Raw genomic sequence first — 17,626 nt, 5'->3', positions numbered from 1 at the left:
ACCAGTGGTAACAGGTGAACCAGACCCCAAACCCCAAACGCACAAAACGATTAGTAGTTTTATAGAGACTCTTTCTGCTCTGAGTCTGTTTTTATTGGTGCATTCATGAGTGTCAGAGATGTGTGTTTCAAATCTCTTTTTGTCTCTATTTTCTGCTTCGATTCCATTTCTAGTTGTAAAAACAATATGTAAAAAGTAACTATTGTTTTTATTCATTCTAAAAGTGCAAGATGTTTCTGTTAGTGTGTGTATGTGTGTGTTAGTCTGTAGTATTTATAATTAGTTGTGTGTAAAAACAATACAATACAACAATAAAAGTCAATTAGAATGTGTGTTTGTTCCTGAAAATGATTAAAAAGTCATGATTTTTTGCATTCCCTCACTTATTCTTCTTTAAATGCAATGAATACATTTGTTGGTCAAAATCTATTTTTTTTTTTTTTTTTTAATTTATGGTTGTTTTCATTTTAAGCCAAACATTTAGACATTTAGTTTAACTTAAGAAATAAATACCTTGTGTGAATAACATTTTGGCTACTGCATTTGTAAAACTCTCTAGTTGCCCTCCAGTGCATTGAATTGCAAAATGACAGTATTTCAAACAGAAAACAAGATTATTTTTGCTTACCCCATTGGCTTGTTTGAAGCAAAAACAGTAATTTTGACTTTTTTTTTCTGAAAAGACAATCTCATCTAGAAAATCCTTTTTCATTTAAGAAATTTTTGATATTTTGGCTATTATAATATTTTTTGCAGAATAAAGGGTTTCTTGATCATAATTCAGAAAAAATTTAATTCAGTTCAATAAAAAAAAAAAATATGTTCAATGTTGCATGCATCAATATTGGGAGAAATATTGCACTCTTTAATAATTTTCTTGGTTATAAATCTAGATTTACTCAATGTGTGCATTTGTATGTTTGTGTTGTTTTCACAGACACACAAATATTATTAAAAAAAAAAACAGTTGGAATCTCTGGAAATCTCAACATTTGACTTTACTTTGCAACTTTTTCTTTTTTATATTTCATTTTTAGTTTGTCACAGTTTTTCCCATAAGTCTTGGCCAGAGAAAGAGATGGGTTCCTGTTGTGTGTCTGTGCTGCATTAATATGATGTGCCGGCGTTTTTGAAAGGACAAGACTCACCGTGACTGAACAAAATACTGGCATCTGATTGGTTGAGCCCTCGTCTTCAGCGAGACGTGACTGACAAGTGTGTGTTTGGATGAGGGATGTTTCTACCAAAATACCATCAATTCTTTGAAATGGTTGAGCTGGTGCTTAGAAAATGTAGAATTAGGGCTTGAATGACAATTAAAATGTTGAAAATATTCCGTTCATTGAACACTAGTTTGAGCTCAGTTCAGACGGCTTACATTCCATGATCTTAAACTGACCTTTGGACTTCAGTCACAATTCATTCTGTACTAAAGGTCAGAGAGTGAGATCAGATTAAAGCGTGTGTTCAGAAACTTTCAGGATGATCAGTTTGTAGTCTTAATTTAATAAAGTCTTTATTATTCTAAATATTGATTTTGTGATTCTGTTGTAAAACTGAGATACTATTATTGATTTTAATTTGTTAAGAAAAAAAATAATATTACTAGTAGTTATAGTAATTGTTTTATTATTTTTATATCTTTTTATTATTTAATTATATTTTAGAATTTCAGGTGTTTTGGTACATTTTTAATCAGCGAATAAGCAATTAATAAAAAATATTTCCAAATGAATTTTAAATTAATATTTTAATTAATATAAACGTATTTTATTTTTTTATTATATTTATATTTTTCATTAAAAGTTCTTATGGTTTTAGTTTTACAATTTATGTCTTGTTTATAGTGAAAATATCGATTTTTTTTTAAATTAATAGGTAATAGAAACCTATTTTATTTTTATATTATATTTCTTTTTTTCATTAAAAGTTTTTATTTAACAATTTTATTTCAAGTTACAAGTTTTTATGCTTTTAGTTTTACAATTTTTGTCTTGTTTCTAGTGAAAATATCAAAAATAATTTTAAATTAATCTTTGATTAATTAAAAGGTAATAGAAACCTATTTTATTTTTATATTATATTTCTTTTTTTCATTAAAAGTTTTTATTTAAAAATTTTATTTCAAGTAACAAGTTTTTATGGTTTTAGTTTTACAATTTTTGTCTTGTTTCTAGTGAAAATATCTAAAAAAATAAAATAAAATTTGATTAATTAATAGGTAATAGAAATCTATTTTATTTTTATATTATATTTCTTTTTTATATTAAAAGTTTTTATTTAACAATTTTATTTCAAGTTACAAGTTTTTATGGTTTTAGTTTTACAATTTTTGTCTTGTTTCTAGTGAAAATATCAAAAAAAATAATTTTAAATTAATCTTTGATTAATTAATAGGTATGGAAGCCCGTTTCCGCCAGGTCAGAAAAAAATCCATGCCTTAAAAAGTCGAAATTATGACTTACTTAAGTCATAATTACGAGATAAAAAGTCGAAATTATGACTTAACAAGTCGAAATTATGAGATAAAAAGTCGAAATTATGACTTACTATGTCGAAATTATGACTTAAAAAGTCGAAATTATGACTTACTTAAGTCATAATTATGACTTACTTAAGTCATAATTATGACTTAAAAAATCGAAATTATGACTTAAACACATTGATCACATGACCACTTCACGCCTTCCGTTTTGAATCATGATTCGCCTACGATACGCCTTTGAAGTTCCGTTTCCAGGAGTGTTCTAATGATAAACGGGACATTCCAGAACGAATTACCTTCTGTTTGGAGCTCCAAGTTCAGTAGCGACACACCTTATTAATAAAGGATATAACATTTACAGACAAGCAGAATATATAGTAAAATATGAACGCAACGCGCTGAGATTGTCACGGTGCATGGATCAGCTGCATTCTCAGGTCTCGTGATTTGGTGTCTTCATGTGGTTTGTCATGCTCATTCGATTCAGCTGCTAATCAGTCCCCGCTCCAGGTGTCACGCATTACCATCAGCTACATATACTCACCTCATTCTCTCATTCCCTGTCTGATAGTTGATCCGGATTGTTGGACTGTCTTGTTGGTTTGTCTTGGTCTTGTTCACGTTGGATTGTTTATTTCGCCGTTGATCGTCACTGGATTTGTATTCATCACGGGAGATTCACGCCACGTCATCACCAGCCATCAAGCCTCTGCGCCACCCAGCCGAGAGACACCATCATCACCACGGAGTTTGTGTTCACTATATTTGTCTTCAATAAATATTTGTGTTCACTCTGCATTTGCTTCCACTCTCATTCATCCTCGTCACAGAACTATCAGACCACATCATGGAAGCAGCAGACTCCACCCCACTCACAGCCGACGAAGCTTTGCGTTCCTGCATCTCTCGGCTGGAAACCCAGGAGAAGAGCTCGGCGGATACTGGTACAGCGATCCGAGCTCTTGTGGCGCAGGTGTCCGAGCTTGCCCAGCGGACGCAACACTGGCAACTTCCCACTGCGCCAACCCCACCACCCATGCCGCCCGCCCATCCTGAACCATCCGGGGCTGCTCAGTCGCCCGAGCCCCGCCTTCCCCCACCGGAGCTGTACAGCGGTGAGCCGAACTTCTGCCGGGCTTTCCTCACTAGATGCTCCATGCATTTCTCTCTACAACCACGCACTTTTCCTAGTGAGGAAAGCAAGGTGGCGTTCGCGCTCACCCTGTTAACGGGGAGGGCGGCACTTTGGGGCACGGCGGTATGGGAGAACCAAGATCCGTGTTGTGCCTCGTTCTCGGCGCTCTCCGCCGAAATGAAGCGGGTGTTCGACCGCGCGGCCACTGGGAGGGAGGCCGCGCGGAGATTGACGGATCTCAGACAGGGGGAGAGATCCGTCTCAGACTTTTCCATCGAGTTTCGCACCCTAGCGGCGGAGTGCCGATGGAACGAGGAGGCGCAGTGGGACATGTTCCTGCATGGGCTGGCTGACCGCGTCCAACGCGAAATCTACGCCCTGGATCTACCCGCAGATCTCAACGGCCTCATCGATCTGGCGCTGCGGGTAGACGCTCGACTCTCCCGAGCCGAGCGGCGGTGCTTACCCGCTCGGCTTCCCCCTGGGGAGGGACCTCCAACTCGAGCCAGTGGCCATGACGTGGTCAGCCCGTTCGAGGATCACAAGCCCATGCAGGTGGGTCGAGCTCGGTTGACTCGGGAGGAGAGGGAGAGGCGGAGGTCTCAAGGCCTTTGCCTGTACTGCGGGGCGGCGGGGCATTTCGCCCTTAGCTGCCCAGTGAAAAGGGCCAGCCCGGCAGTCAGAATGGGGCTACTGTCGGGTGGGATCTCCGCCATCAAGTCCTCGACCAGATCTACCTCCACACTCCTCCCGGTCAGGCTTAGATGGCAACGTCTGGACCTGCACTGCACTGCACTACTGGATTCAGGGGCTGAAGGTAATTTCATGGACTTTTCATTTGCTCATCAGAATCATGTTCCCCTCCTCCCCCTCACCAGTTCTATAGCAGTCCACGCACTCAATGGTCAGACGCTTCCCACCATCACCACCATCACGGAACCCATCACTCTCACGGTATCAGGTAACCACCGTGAGAGCATCTCCTTCTACATCCTGGACTCACCTCACGCACCCGTTGTCTTAGGTCATCCCTGGCTCATCAAACACAACCCCCGGATTGATTGGCAGCTGAAATCGGTATCTGAGTGGAGCATTAAATGTCATGAGTCTTGTCTTGTGTCTGCCTGTCCGTCTGTATCTGAGTCTGTGTTGCAGGAGAAGACGGCGGATCTGTGTAACGTGCCCGCGGAGTACCTCGACCTGAAGGAAGTGTTCAGTAAGTCTCGGGCTGCTTCTCTTCCTCCTCATCGTCCCTATGACTGTGCTATAGAATTACTGCCAGGTACGTCTCCGCCTAAGGGCAAGTTATACTCACTTTCTATTCCTGAGAGAGAGGCTATGGAGAAATACATTTCTGATTCTCTAGCAGCCGGGTTCATTCGACCCTCCTCTTCTCCAGCGGGGGCGGGGTTCTTTTTTGTGGGGAAGAAGGATGGATCTCTGCGACCTTGTATTGATTACCGAGGGTTGAATAATATCACGGTAAAGAATACCTACCCTTTGCCGTTGATATCTTCAGCCTTCGAGAGGTTGCAGGGAGCATCGATCTTCACTAAATTGGACTTAAGAAACGCTTATCATTTGGTTCGCATCAGGAGGGGAGATGAATGGAAGACCGCCTTTAATACCCCCAGGGGGCACTTTGAGTACTTGGTCATGCCCTTCGGCTTGTCCAACTCCCCAGGTGTCTTTCAGGCACTCGTTAATGATGTGTTGAGAGATATGGTCGATCAGTTCATATATGTCTACCTGGACGACATATTGATTTTTTCTTCTTCTCTCCAGGAACATGTTCAACACGTCAGACGAGTGCTTCAGAGGCTGCTAGAGAATGGGCTTTTTGTCAAGGCGGAGAAATGCGACTTTCATGCACAGTCTGTTCCTTTTCTAGGGTACATCGTGTCGGCCGAGGGTATGCGCATGGATCCCGAGAAGATCAAGGCTGTGGTAGATTGGCCAAGTCCAGATTCCCGTAAGGCCCTACAAAGGTTTCTGGGGTTCGCCAATTTTTACCGGCGTTTTATTCGCAATTACAGCCAACTAGCCGCGCCTCTGACTGCCTTGACCTCTCCCAGAACGGCGTTCAGGTGGTCAGACGCAGCGGAAGCTGCGTTTGCCAACCTCAAACGCCGCTTTGTTTCGGCCCCCATCCTTGTTACCCCTGATCCGTCACGTCAGTTCGTGGTAGAGGTCGACGCGTCAGAGGTGGGGGTAGGTGCGGTGCTTTCACAGCGCTCACCCTCGGACGACAAGATGCATCCCTGCGCGTTTTTCTCTCATCGTTTGTCGCCAGCAGAGTCAAATTACGATATTGGTAACAGAGAGTTGTTGGCAGTCAAGCTAGCATTGGAGGAATGGCGTCATTGGTTGGAGGGATCGGGGGTACCCTTTATGGTTTGGACCGATCATAAGAACCTAGAATACATCAGAACTGCCAAAAGACTAAACTCTAGGCAGGCTAGGTGGGCACTTTTTTTCGGACGTTTTGATTTTACTCTTTCGTACCGCCCGGGTTCCAAAAATGTCAAACCCGATTCTTTATCTCGAATTTTTGACCATTCCGATCGCCCGTCCACTCCCGAGAGTATTTTTTCCGAGACACTTATTGTTTCTACTCTCAGTTGGGAGGTCGAATCGAAGGTTAAGACAGCCTTACATGGGGTAACGCCTCCGGCCGGTTGCCCACCTAACCGTTTGTTTGTGCCAGAAAGTCTTCGGTCCGAAGTTATCCAATGGGGTCATTGTTCCAATGTAGCATGTCATCCAGGGGTAAGTCGCACCTTACATTTGGTCAAGCAAAGATTTTGGTGGCCACTCATGGCTCGTGATGTTCGCAATTTTGTTTTGGCTTGCTCAGTTTGTGCCATTGGTAAGACTTCTAACAGACCTCCAGATGGGCTCCTACAACCGCTGCCAATCCCTTCGAGACCCTGGTCCCACATTGCGCTAGATTTTGTTACCGCCCTCCCACCCTCTCAGGGTAACACGGTAGTTTTGACCGTGGTGGACCGGTTCTCGAAGGCGGTTCATTTCATCCCCTTGCCCAAATTACCTTCAGCCAAGGAGACAGCGGTAGCAGTCATTGATCACGTCTTTCGGTTACATGGCCTCCCGACAGACGTGGTCTCTGACAGAGGACCCCAGTTTGTGTCCAAATTTTGGCGAGAGTTTTGTAAACTTCTGGGGGCCACTGTTAGTCTCTCTTCGGGGTTCCATCCTCAAAGCAATGGGCAAACTGAGAGAGCCAACCAAGATTTGGAGAGAACACTACGATGTATGGTCGCTCGAAATCCTTCCTCCTGGTGTCAGCAGCTGTCGATGGTGGAGTACGCACACAATGCCTTACCAGTGTCTGCCACGGGCCTTTCGCCATTTGAATGTAGTGTAGGGTACCAGCCACCAATTTTTCCCAGTCTGGAATCCGAAGTCGCGGTCTCCTCCGCTCACGCCTTCGTCCAGAGGTGCCGTCGCACATGGTCCAGAGCCCGTGAGACTCTGGTCCAGGTGGGAGCGCGCACCAAGGCCAAAGCCGATCGCCACCGGTCGAGGCCTCCCGTATACGTCGTCGGTTCCAAAGTGTGGCTTTCTACCAAGAACATTCCTCTCCGATCCGTTTCGAATAAACTTGCTCCCAAATTTATTGGCCCGTTTTCTGTCACCAAAATCATTAGTCCGGTGGCAGTCCGCCTCAACCTCCCTCCAGCGTACAGGAGGATTCATCCCGTGTTCCATGTATCTAAAATTAAACCCGTATTTTTTGCTCGCATAAATCCGCCTGCCCCGGTTCCCCCACCGCCGCGGCTCGTAGACGGGGAACCAACCTATTCGGTCAACCGTATTCTGGACTCTAGGCGGAGGGGACGCGGATTCCAGTACTTGGTGGACTGGGAAGGTTACGGTCCGGAGGAGAGAAGTTGGGTACCTGCTAGAGACATACTGGATCACTCACTTATTGATGAATTCAATCAACAGGTACAGGAGGCTGGGAACGTCAGGGGACGTTCCTAGGAGAGGGGGTACTGTCACGGTGCATGGATCAGCTGCATTCTCAGGTCTCGTGATTTGGTGTCTTCATGTGGTTTGTCATGCTCATTCGATTCAGCTGCTAATCAGTCCCCGCTCCAGGTGTCACGCATTACCATCAGCTACATATACTCACCTCATTCTCTCATTCCCTGTCTGATAGTTGATCCGGATTGTTGGACTGTCTTGTTGGTTTGTCTTGGTCTTGTTCACGTTGGATTGTTTATTTCGCCGTTGATCGTCACTGGATTTGTATTCATCACGGGAGATTCACGCCACGTCATCACCAGCCATCAAGCCTCTGCGCCACCCAGCCGAGAGACACCATCATCACCACGGAGTTTGTGTTCACTATATTTGTCTTCAATAAATATTTGTGTTCACTCTGCATTTGCTTCCACTCTCATTCATCCTCGTCACAGAGATGCACGTTAAGCGTTTTCTTGGGGTAGAACGGGGCTTGTAAGTGAAACGTTGGAAAGGGGCAATCATTTATTTATATATATATAAAAACATATTATAATAATATTATAAATATATTATATATATGCAAATAGATGTGGGCAGGATTTGAACGCAACGCGCTGAGTTGCACGTTAGCCTACGCGTTTTCTGTTGGAGGAAAACGCTTAAAATCAGCGCGTTGCGTTCTTTTTCACCCGCTTGCCTTTTAAACGTTAATAATCTGAATAGCCTACTTAGATGTGTTTGTGCCAAATTACTTGTACTTTAGGAGTAATAAAGAAAACCTGAACCCACCAGAAAGCGAGGCTCTTACAGCAGAACTGTTAGTTAGAGCAAATATCTTTAATGAACAAATTCAAAAGAAATCTGTTGTAAAACGTTTAACGTGTCTTAGTGGAAAGGAGAGTGATAATAAAAACACACACATATAGTATTCAGATTATTTAATATGAACTGTACAGTGTACAGGCAAGCGGGTGAACCTGGAATATGAACGCAACGCGCTGAAATTAATATAATATTAATTAATATATAATATAGGCCTACTGTAGGTTAGGCCTAATAATTGTAATGATTTTATGTCAAACAACGAATACATTATATAGAGAAATTGAGCAAAGTTTCAACGGAGTTTTAAGTAACCTCTGTTTTAAAGCGCTTCAATTGGATCTCGAGTCATTTCATTCAGAATCATTTAATTTCGATCGGGACGTATAGCGGCTTCGCAGGATGTATGTGTGTGTGTGTGTGTGTGTGTGTATATATATAACTGTATACAAGATTTTGACCTTCTCATTTTTATTCATTTCACTCTTTTTTTCCATTAAGCCACCCCCAATTTATTAATAAGGTGTGTCGCTACTGAACTTGGAGCTCCAAACAGAAGGTAATTCGTTCTGGAATGTCCCGTTTATCATTAGAACACTCCTGGAAACGGAACTTCAAAGGCGTATCGTATAGCGAATCATGATTCAAAACGGAAGGCGTGAAGTGGTCATGTGATCAATGTGTTTAAGTCATAATTTCGACTTTTTAAGTCATAATTATGACTTAGGTAAGTCATAATTATGACTTAAGTAAGTCATAATTTCGACTTTTTAAGTCATAATTTCGACATAGTAAGTCATAATTTCGACTTTTTATCTCATAATTTCGACTTGTTAAGTCATAATTTCGACTTTTTATCTCGTAATTATGACTTAAGTAAGTCATAATTTCGACTTTTTAAGGCATGGATTTTTTTCTGACCTGGCGGAAACGGGCTTCCATAAATAGGTAATAGAAACCTGTTTTATTTTTATATTATATTTCTTTTTTTATATTAAAAGTTTTTATTTTTAAATTTTATTTCAAGTTACAAGTTTTTATGGTTTTAGTTTTACAATTTTTGTCTTGTTTCTAGTGAAAATATCTAAAAAAAATAAAATAAAATTTGATTAATTAATAGGTAATAGAAATCTATTTTATTTTTATATTATATTTCTTTTTTATATTAAAAGTTTTTATTTTTAAATTTTATTTCAAGTTACAAGTTTTTATGGTTTTAGTTTTACAATTTTTGTCTTGTTTCTAGTGAAAATATCTTAAAAAAAATTTAATTAATATTTGATTAATTAATAGGTAATAGAAACCTGTTTTATTTTTATATTATATTTCTTTTTTTATATTAAAAGTTTTTATTTTTAAATTTTATTTCAAGTTACAAGTTTTTATGGTTTTAGTTTTACAATTTTTGTCTTGTTTCTAGTGAAAATATCAAAAAAATAATTTTAAATTAATATTTGATTAATTAAAAGTTAATAGAAACCTATTTTATTTTTATATTATATTTCTTTTTTTCATTAAAAGTTTTTATTTTTAAATTTTATTTCAAGTAACAAGTTTTTATGGTTTTAGTTTTACAATTTTTGTCTTGTTTCTAGTGAAAATGTCTAAAAAAAATTTAATTAATATTTGATTAATTAAAAGGTAATAGAAACCTATTTTATTTTTATATTATATTTATTTTTTTCATTAAAAGTTTTTATTTAACAATTTTATTTCAAGTTACAAGTTTTTATGGTTTTAGTTTTAAATTTTTTGTCTTGTTTCTAGTGAAAATATCTAAAAATAATTTTTAATTAATCTTTGATTAATTAAAAGGTAATAGAAATCTATTTTATTTTTATATTATATTTCTTTTTTTCATTAAAAGTTTTTATTTAACAATTTTATTTCAAGTAACAAGTTTTTATGGTTTTAGTTTTACAATTTTTGTCTTGTTTCTAGTGAAAATATCAAACATAATTTTAAATTAATATTTGATTAATTAATAGGTAATAGAAATCTATTTTATTTTTATATTATATATTTTTTTATATTAAAAGTTTTTATTTCTACATTTTATTTCAAGTAACAAGTTTTTATGGTTTTAGTTTTACAATTTTTGTCTTGTTTCTAGTGAAAATATCTAAAAAAAAATAAAATAAAATTTGATTAATTAATAGGTAATAGAAATCTATTTTATTTTTATATTATATTTCTTTTTTATATTAAAAGTTTTTATTTTTAAATTTTATTTCAAGTTACAAGTTTTTATGGTTTTAGTTTTACAATTTTTGTCTTGTTTCTAGTGAAAATATCAAAAATAATTTTAAATTAATATTTGATTAATTAATAGGTAATAGAAATCTATTTTATTTTTATATTATATATTTTTTTATATTAAAAGTTTTTATTTCTACATTTTATTTCAAGTAACAAGTTTTTATGGTTTTAGTTTTACAATTTTTGTCTTGTTTCTAGTGAAAATATCTAAAAAAAAATAAAATAAAATTTGATTAATTAATAGGTAATAGAAATCTATTTTATTTTTATATTATATTTCTTTTTTATATTAAAAGTTTTTATTTTTAAATTTTATTTCAAGTTACAAGTTTTTATGGTTTTAGTTTTACAATTTTTGTCTTGTTTCTAGTGAAAATATCTAAAAAAATAAAATAAAATTTGATTAATTAATAGGTAATAGAAATCTATTTTATTTTTATATTATATTTCTTTTTTATATTAAAAGTTTTTATTTTTAAATTTTATTTCAAGTTACAAGTTTTTATGGTTTTAGTTTTACAATTTTTGTCTTGTTTCTAGTGAAAATATCTAAAAAAAATAATTTTAAATTAATATTTGATTAATTAATAGGTAATAGAAACCTATTTTATTTTATATTATATTTCTTTTTTTATATTAAAAGTTTTTATTTAACAATTTTATTTCAAGTAACAAGTTTTTATGGTTTTAGTTTTACAATTTTTGTCTTGTTTCTAGTGAAAATATCCAAAAAATAATTTTAAATTAATCTTTGATTAATTAAAAGGTAATAGAAACCTATTTTATTTTATTTTTATGTTATATTTCTTTTTTTCATTAAAAGTTTTTATTTAACAATTTTATTTCAAGTAACAAGTTTTTATGGTTTTAGTTTTACAATTTTTGTCTTGTTTCAAGTGAAAATATCTAAAAAATAATAATTTAAAATTAATATTTGATTAATTAAAAGGTAATAGAAATCTATTTTATTTTTATATTATATATTTTTTTATATTAAAAGTTTTTATTTCTACATTTTATTTCAAGTTACAAGTTTTTATGGTTTTAGTTTTACAATTTTTGTCTTGTTTCTAGTGAAAATATCTAAAAAATAATAATTTAAAATTAATATTTGATTAATTAAAAGGTAATAGAAACCTATTTTATTTTTATATTATATTTCTTTTTTTTTCATTAAAAGTTTTTATTTAACAATTTTATTTCAAGTTACAAGTTTTTATGGTTTTAGTTTTACAATTTTTGTCTTGTTTCTAGTGAAAATATCAAAAAAATAATTTTAAATTAATATTTGATTAATTAAAAGGTAATAGAAACCTATTTTATTTTTATATTATATTTCTTTTTTCATTAAAAGTTTTTATTTAACAATTTTATTTCAAGTTCAAGTTTTTGTGGTTTTAGTTTTACAATTTTTGTCTTGTTTCTAGTGAAAATATCTTAAAAAAAAATTAAATTAATATTTGATTAATTAATAGGTAATAGAAACCTATTTTATTTTTATATTATATTTCTTTTTTATATTAAAAGTTTTTATTTTTAAATTTTATTTCAAGTTACAAGTTTTTATGGTTTTAGTTTTACAATTTTTGTCTTGTTTCTAGTGAAAATATCTAAAAAAAAAATTAAATTAATATTTGATTAATTAATAGGTAATAGAAACCTATTTTATTTTATATTATATTTCTTTTTTCATTAAAAGTTTTTATTTAACAATTTTATTTCAAGTTCAAGTTTTTGTGGTTTTAGTTTTACAATTTTTGTCTTGTTTCAAGTGAAAATATCTAAAAAAAAAAAATTAAATTAATATTTGATTAATTAATAGGTAATAGAAACCTCTATTTTATTTTTATATTATATTTCTTTTTTTTCATTAAAAGTTTTTATTTAACAATTTTATTTCAAGTTACAAGTTTTTATGGTTTTAGTTTTACAATTTTTGTCTTGTTTCAAGTGAAAATATCTAAAAAAAAAAATTAAATTAATATTTGATTAATTAATAGGTAATAGAAACCTATTTTATTTTTATATTATATTTCTTTTTTATATTAAAAGTTTTTATTTTTAAATTTTATTTCAAGTTACAAGTTTTTATGGTTTTAGTTTTACAATTTTTTGTCTTGTTTCTAGTGAAAATATCTAAAAAAAATAATTTTAAATTAATCTTTGATTAATTAAAAGGTAATAGAAACCTATTTTATTTTATATTATATTTCTTTTTTATATTAAAAGTTTTTATTTCTACATTTTATTTCAAGTAACAAGTTTTTATGGTTTTAGTTTTACAATTTTTGTCTTGTTTCTAGTGAAAATATCTAAAAAAAATAATTTTAAATTAATCTTTGATTAATTAATAGGTAATAGAAATCTATTTTATTTTTATATTATATATTTTTTTATATTAAAAGTTTTTATTTCTACATTTTATTTCAAGTAACAAGTTTTTATGGTTTTAGTTTTACAATTTTTGTCTTGTTTCAAGTGAAAATATCTAAAAAATAATAATTTAAAATTAATATTTGATTAATTAATAGGTAATAGAAATCTATTTTATTTTTATATTATATTTCTTTTTTTCATTAAAAGTTATTTTTAAATTTTATTTCAAGTAACAAGTTTTTATGGTTTTAGTTTTACAATTTTTGTCTTGTTTCTAGTGAAAATATCTAAAAAAAATTAAATTAATATTTGATTAATTAATAGGTAATAGAAATCTATTTTATTTTTATATTATATTTCTTTTTTTATATTAAAAGTTTTTATTTTTAAATTTTATATCAAGTTACAAGTTTTTATGGTTTTAGTTTTACAATTTTTGTCTTGTTTCTAGTGAAAATATAAAAAAAATAATTTTAAATTAATCTTTAATTAATTAAAAGGTAATAGAAACCTATTTTATTTTTATATTATATTTCTTTTTTTCATTAAAAGTTTTTATTTAACAATTTTATTTCAAGTTCAAGTTTTTATGGTTTTAGTTTTACAATTTTTGTCTTGTTTCTAGTGAAAATATCTAAAAAAAATAATTTTAATTAATATTTGATAAATAATAGGTAATAGAAACCTATTTTATTTTTATATTATATTTCTTTTTTTTCATTAAAAGTTTTTATTTAACAATTTTATTTCAAGTTACAAGTTTTTATGGTTTTAGTTTTACAATTTTTGTCTTGTTTCTAGTGAAAATATCAAAAAAATAATTTTAAATTAATCTTTGATTAATTAATAGGTAATAGAAACCTGTTTTATTTTTATATTATATTTCTTTTTTTTCATTAAAAGTTTTTATTTAACAATTTTATTTCAAGTTACAAGTTTTTATGGTTTTAGTTTTACAATTTTTGTCTTGTTTCTAGTGAAAATATCTAAAAAAAATTAAATTAATATTTGATTAATTAATAGGTAATAGAAACCTATTTTATATTTTATTTAAAAAAATATTTCAAGTAACAAGTTTTTATGGTTTTAGTTTTACTCTTAGTTAACTACACTGCAAAAAAGTCTTATCTTATTATTTTTGTCTTGTTTCTAGTTAAAATATATAAAAATTTATTTTAAAATTAATATTTTATTAATTAATAGTTCTTATTCTTATTTCATTTGTGTTTCATTAAAAGTTTTTATTTAGATTTTATGGTTTTAGTTTTACCTTTAGTTAACTACACTGCAAAAAAAGACTTATCTTACTTAGTATTTTTTGTCTTAATATCTAACAATTCTTAAATTAAGGTGCATTTACTAGATAAGACATTTAGTCTTGTTTTATGCAAAATGCACTTAATTTTAATTTTTTATTTTCCCTGGAAACAAGTAAAATTATTTAAAACATTCTTAAAACAAGAGTATTTTACTTACTCCACTGGCAGATATTTGTAATTATTTTAAGCAAACTGCTCTTAATTTAGTTTTTTTTTTCCCTGAAAACAAGAATAAACATCTTATGTCGTTTTGCTTATCTAGTAAATTCATCTTAAATTAATAACTTTTAGATATTTTGACTAGAGACAAGACAAAAATACCTTTTTTGCATTGTGGTTAACTAAAGGTAAAACTAAACCCAAAAACCTGTCACTTGAAATAAAATTTTATACTAAAAATGTTTACTGAAATAAAAATAGAAACAAAAATAGGTGTTTATTAATGACAATAAAATATGAATTTAAAATTAATTTGTAGATATTTTGTCTAGAAACAAGACAAAAATACTTAAAACAATTTTTTACTTAAAATATTTCATTTCAAATACATTTGTCATTTTCATTTAAACTAAAACTGCAATAAAAATGAGTAAAAACTATATATAAACATTTTTAAAACATACTATACTACTATAACTAATAGTTAACTAAAACTATTAAAAAAAGCATTAACTGAAAACTGAAATTATATATATTATTTTATATATATATATATATATATATATATATATATATATATATATTTTTTTTTTTTTTTTTTTTTTTTTTTTTTTTACTACAGTTCTTGTTTTCATTTAGTTTAATTTGATGTACTAGAAAACAAACTGAAATAAAAATGATAGGGTTAAAAACTAATAAAATAACTTTTAATAACTTAAAAAACTACTAAACTTAAAAGGAAAAATAAATAAATACTCTATTAGTATCTCTGTATTTTCGTGTGTGTTTTATACTGAATTTGACCAGGAGATGGAGACATTTAGGCCTTTTATTTGTTTAAAACATCTTGAAATTGTTTTACCATTTTATTATTTCTTAGAATATTTTCATTTGTCTCACAAATGTCCAAATGTAGTTTTTATTGTTTGAGATAGTGTCTGTAACTTGTTTAATATTTAAGTGATCCAGAGTTCAGAGTCAGAGTTTCCACTGATTCTCTTTCTGTCACACTTTCAGTTTCTTCACAGAAATCTCCAGACCTTCTTAAATGATCATTAACCTGAATGTTTGTCATCCTCACTGTAAACACACACAGACAGGACATGAAGATCCCTGATGTGTATGCAATCCTCAAACACACTTGAGTTAAGCAAATTAAATGCCAGCACACAATGCAGAGGCTTTATTTTATGGGTTTACTTAAGATTTCAATGATTATTATGAACAGAAGCACTTGATAAAGGCTGTAATGTCCATTTGTGATCCTATATATATATATATATATATTTGTCATGTTAGGCAAAAGATAATTTTTTGATTAAAAGCAAAGTATAATTTGGCCTACTTTACTGTTTGTTTATATATTTTCATGAGGATTTACTCACTGCACAATAAATATATACACATTTTTCATTTATTTTAACTTGATGTACTAGAATATCTTAAACTAAAACTGTACTTTTAATAAAAACTAACTTTTTAAAACAAATAAAAGCAACAGAATTACTAAAACTTTAACTAAAATACATTGGAAAATAAATAAATAAAAAACACACTATACTACACTATACTATATTAATATCTCAGGGTTTTTAGTGTGTTTTTTGTGATTTAATACTCACATGCTAATGCTGAATTTCACCAGGAGATGTGTGTTTTCGTCTTTTCTTGAGTTCTTCATCAATAATAAATAAAAATATTTAAAAAATAAATATGTTTTCTCAATATCAGGCTTATTATAGTTAACTAAAAGCATTAAAAACTTAAAATAAAAAATACAGCTGTTATTTTTTCATTCAGTTTAACTTGATGTACTAGAATAACTTGAATGAAAACTGCAATAAAAATTGAATAAACTATAGAAATATTTTTTTAACTATGAAAAATGACAAAAAAAACACAACAAAATGATCAAAACTTTAACTAAAATAAAATGGAAATAAATGAATAAAAACTATTACACTATACTAAACTATATTACTGTCAGGGTTTTATTGTGTGTTTTATGATTTAATACTTTTAAATGGTTATTTACAGACAGCAAAATGTCATAAATTGAGTTTTTCCATCAACAATAAATATAAATGTAGAAAGTAGAGAAAAATAAATATTTTTCTCAACATTAGGGTTATTATAGTTAACTAAAACTATTGAAAACTTTTTTTAGTGGAAATAAAATAAGCATTAACTGAAATAAAATATTTACTTTTTTTAAAAAAATATATGCAAACAAACATTTGAAATATATAATTAATTGTAAAAAAAACTGAAAATAGCAATATAAAAATTCAAATCAATCAAATGTAAACAAAAATGGTGTTTGAAAATTAAGAAATAAATGAATTAATTAAATTAAAACAAACAATAAAAAAATATATTTTAACTTAAAAAAGATAGAAGAAAATAATTAAGTATGTTTGTGGAACTATACATAAAACTATATGCGTAAGAAAATTATTAGAAAGAGAAGTTAAGAATTTATAAGAATAAAAAAGCTTAACTTTAAAATATAAGATGCAAACATGTGTTAAATTAGTAAAGTATATAGTAGAATATATTTTATAAAACAATAATACTGACCATTTATGTATTTAGTAGACTGACATATGAATAAAAATGTACAACTAATTACTAAATATTCTTATATCATAATTACTTTCAAATAATTGTTAAATAATTTTTCAAATTGTATTAAACTATGTATAAATATTTTTCTCAACATTAGGGTTATTATAGTTAACTAAAAATATTGGCTTTTTTTACTGGAAATAAAATAAGCATTAACTGAAATAAAATATATACTTAAAAATATTATTATATATTAATATGTATATTAATATTTTATATATATATATTAATATGTATATATATATATATATATATATATATATATATATATATATATATATTATTTCAGCTACATTTCTTGTTTTCATTGAGTTTAACTTGAAATAAAAATGATTAAAAACTATAGAAATATTTAAAAAACTAATAAAAATAATTTAAAAACTACTAAACTAAAAAAGGAAAATAAACAAATAATAATATACTCTACTATAAAGTATAATATACTGTACT

The 17,626-nt window shown here is 30.4% G+C and overlaps 1 protein-coding gene across 1 annotated transcript in view; it reads left to right on the top strand.

Annotated features, from left to right (window-relative positions):
- The first annotated feature begins 4,304 nt into the window (after window positions 1–4,304).
- Window positions 4,305–17,626, top strand: part of LOC141285220 (chloride channel protein 2-like) — a 33,799-nt gene continuing 20,477 nt past the window's right edge. Inside the window, exons 1-2 of the mRNA XM_073818260.1 lie at window positions 4,305–4,794; window positions 7,807–7,983. Of these exons, the coding sequence (XP_073674361.1) occupies window positions 4,305–4,794; window positions 7,807–7,983 (667 nt within the window). The remainder of the gene's footprint in view (window positions 4,795–7,806; window positions 7,984–17,626) is intronic.

Source organism: Garra rufa, chromosome 14 (genome assembly GCF_049309525.1).
Source record: "Garra rufa chromosome 14, GarRuf1.0, whole genome shotgun sequence".
NCBI classification, from domain to species: Eukaryota; Metazoa; Chordata; class Actinopteri; order Cypriniformes; family Cyprinidae; genus Garra; species Garra rufa.
Note: the sequence above shows the minus strand (reverse complement) of the source record. Positions and strands in the feature narration are given on the sequence as shown.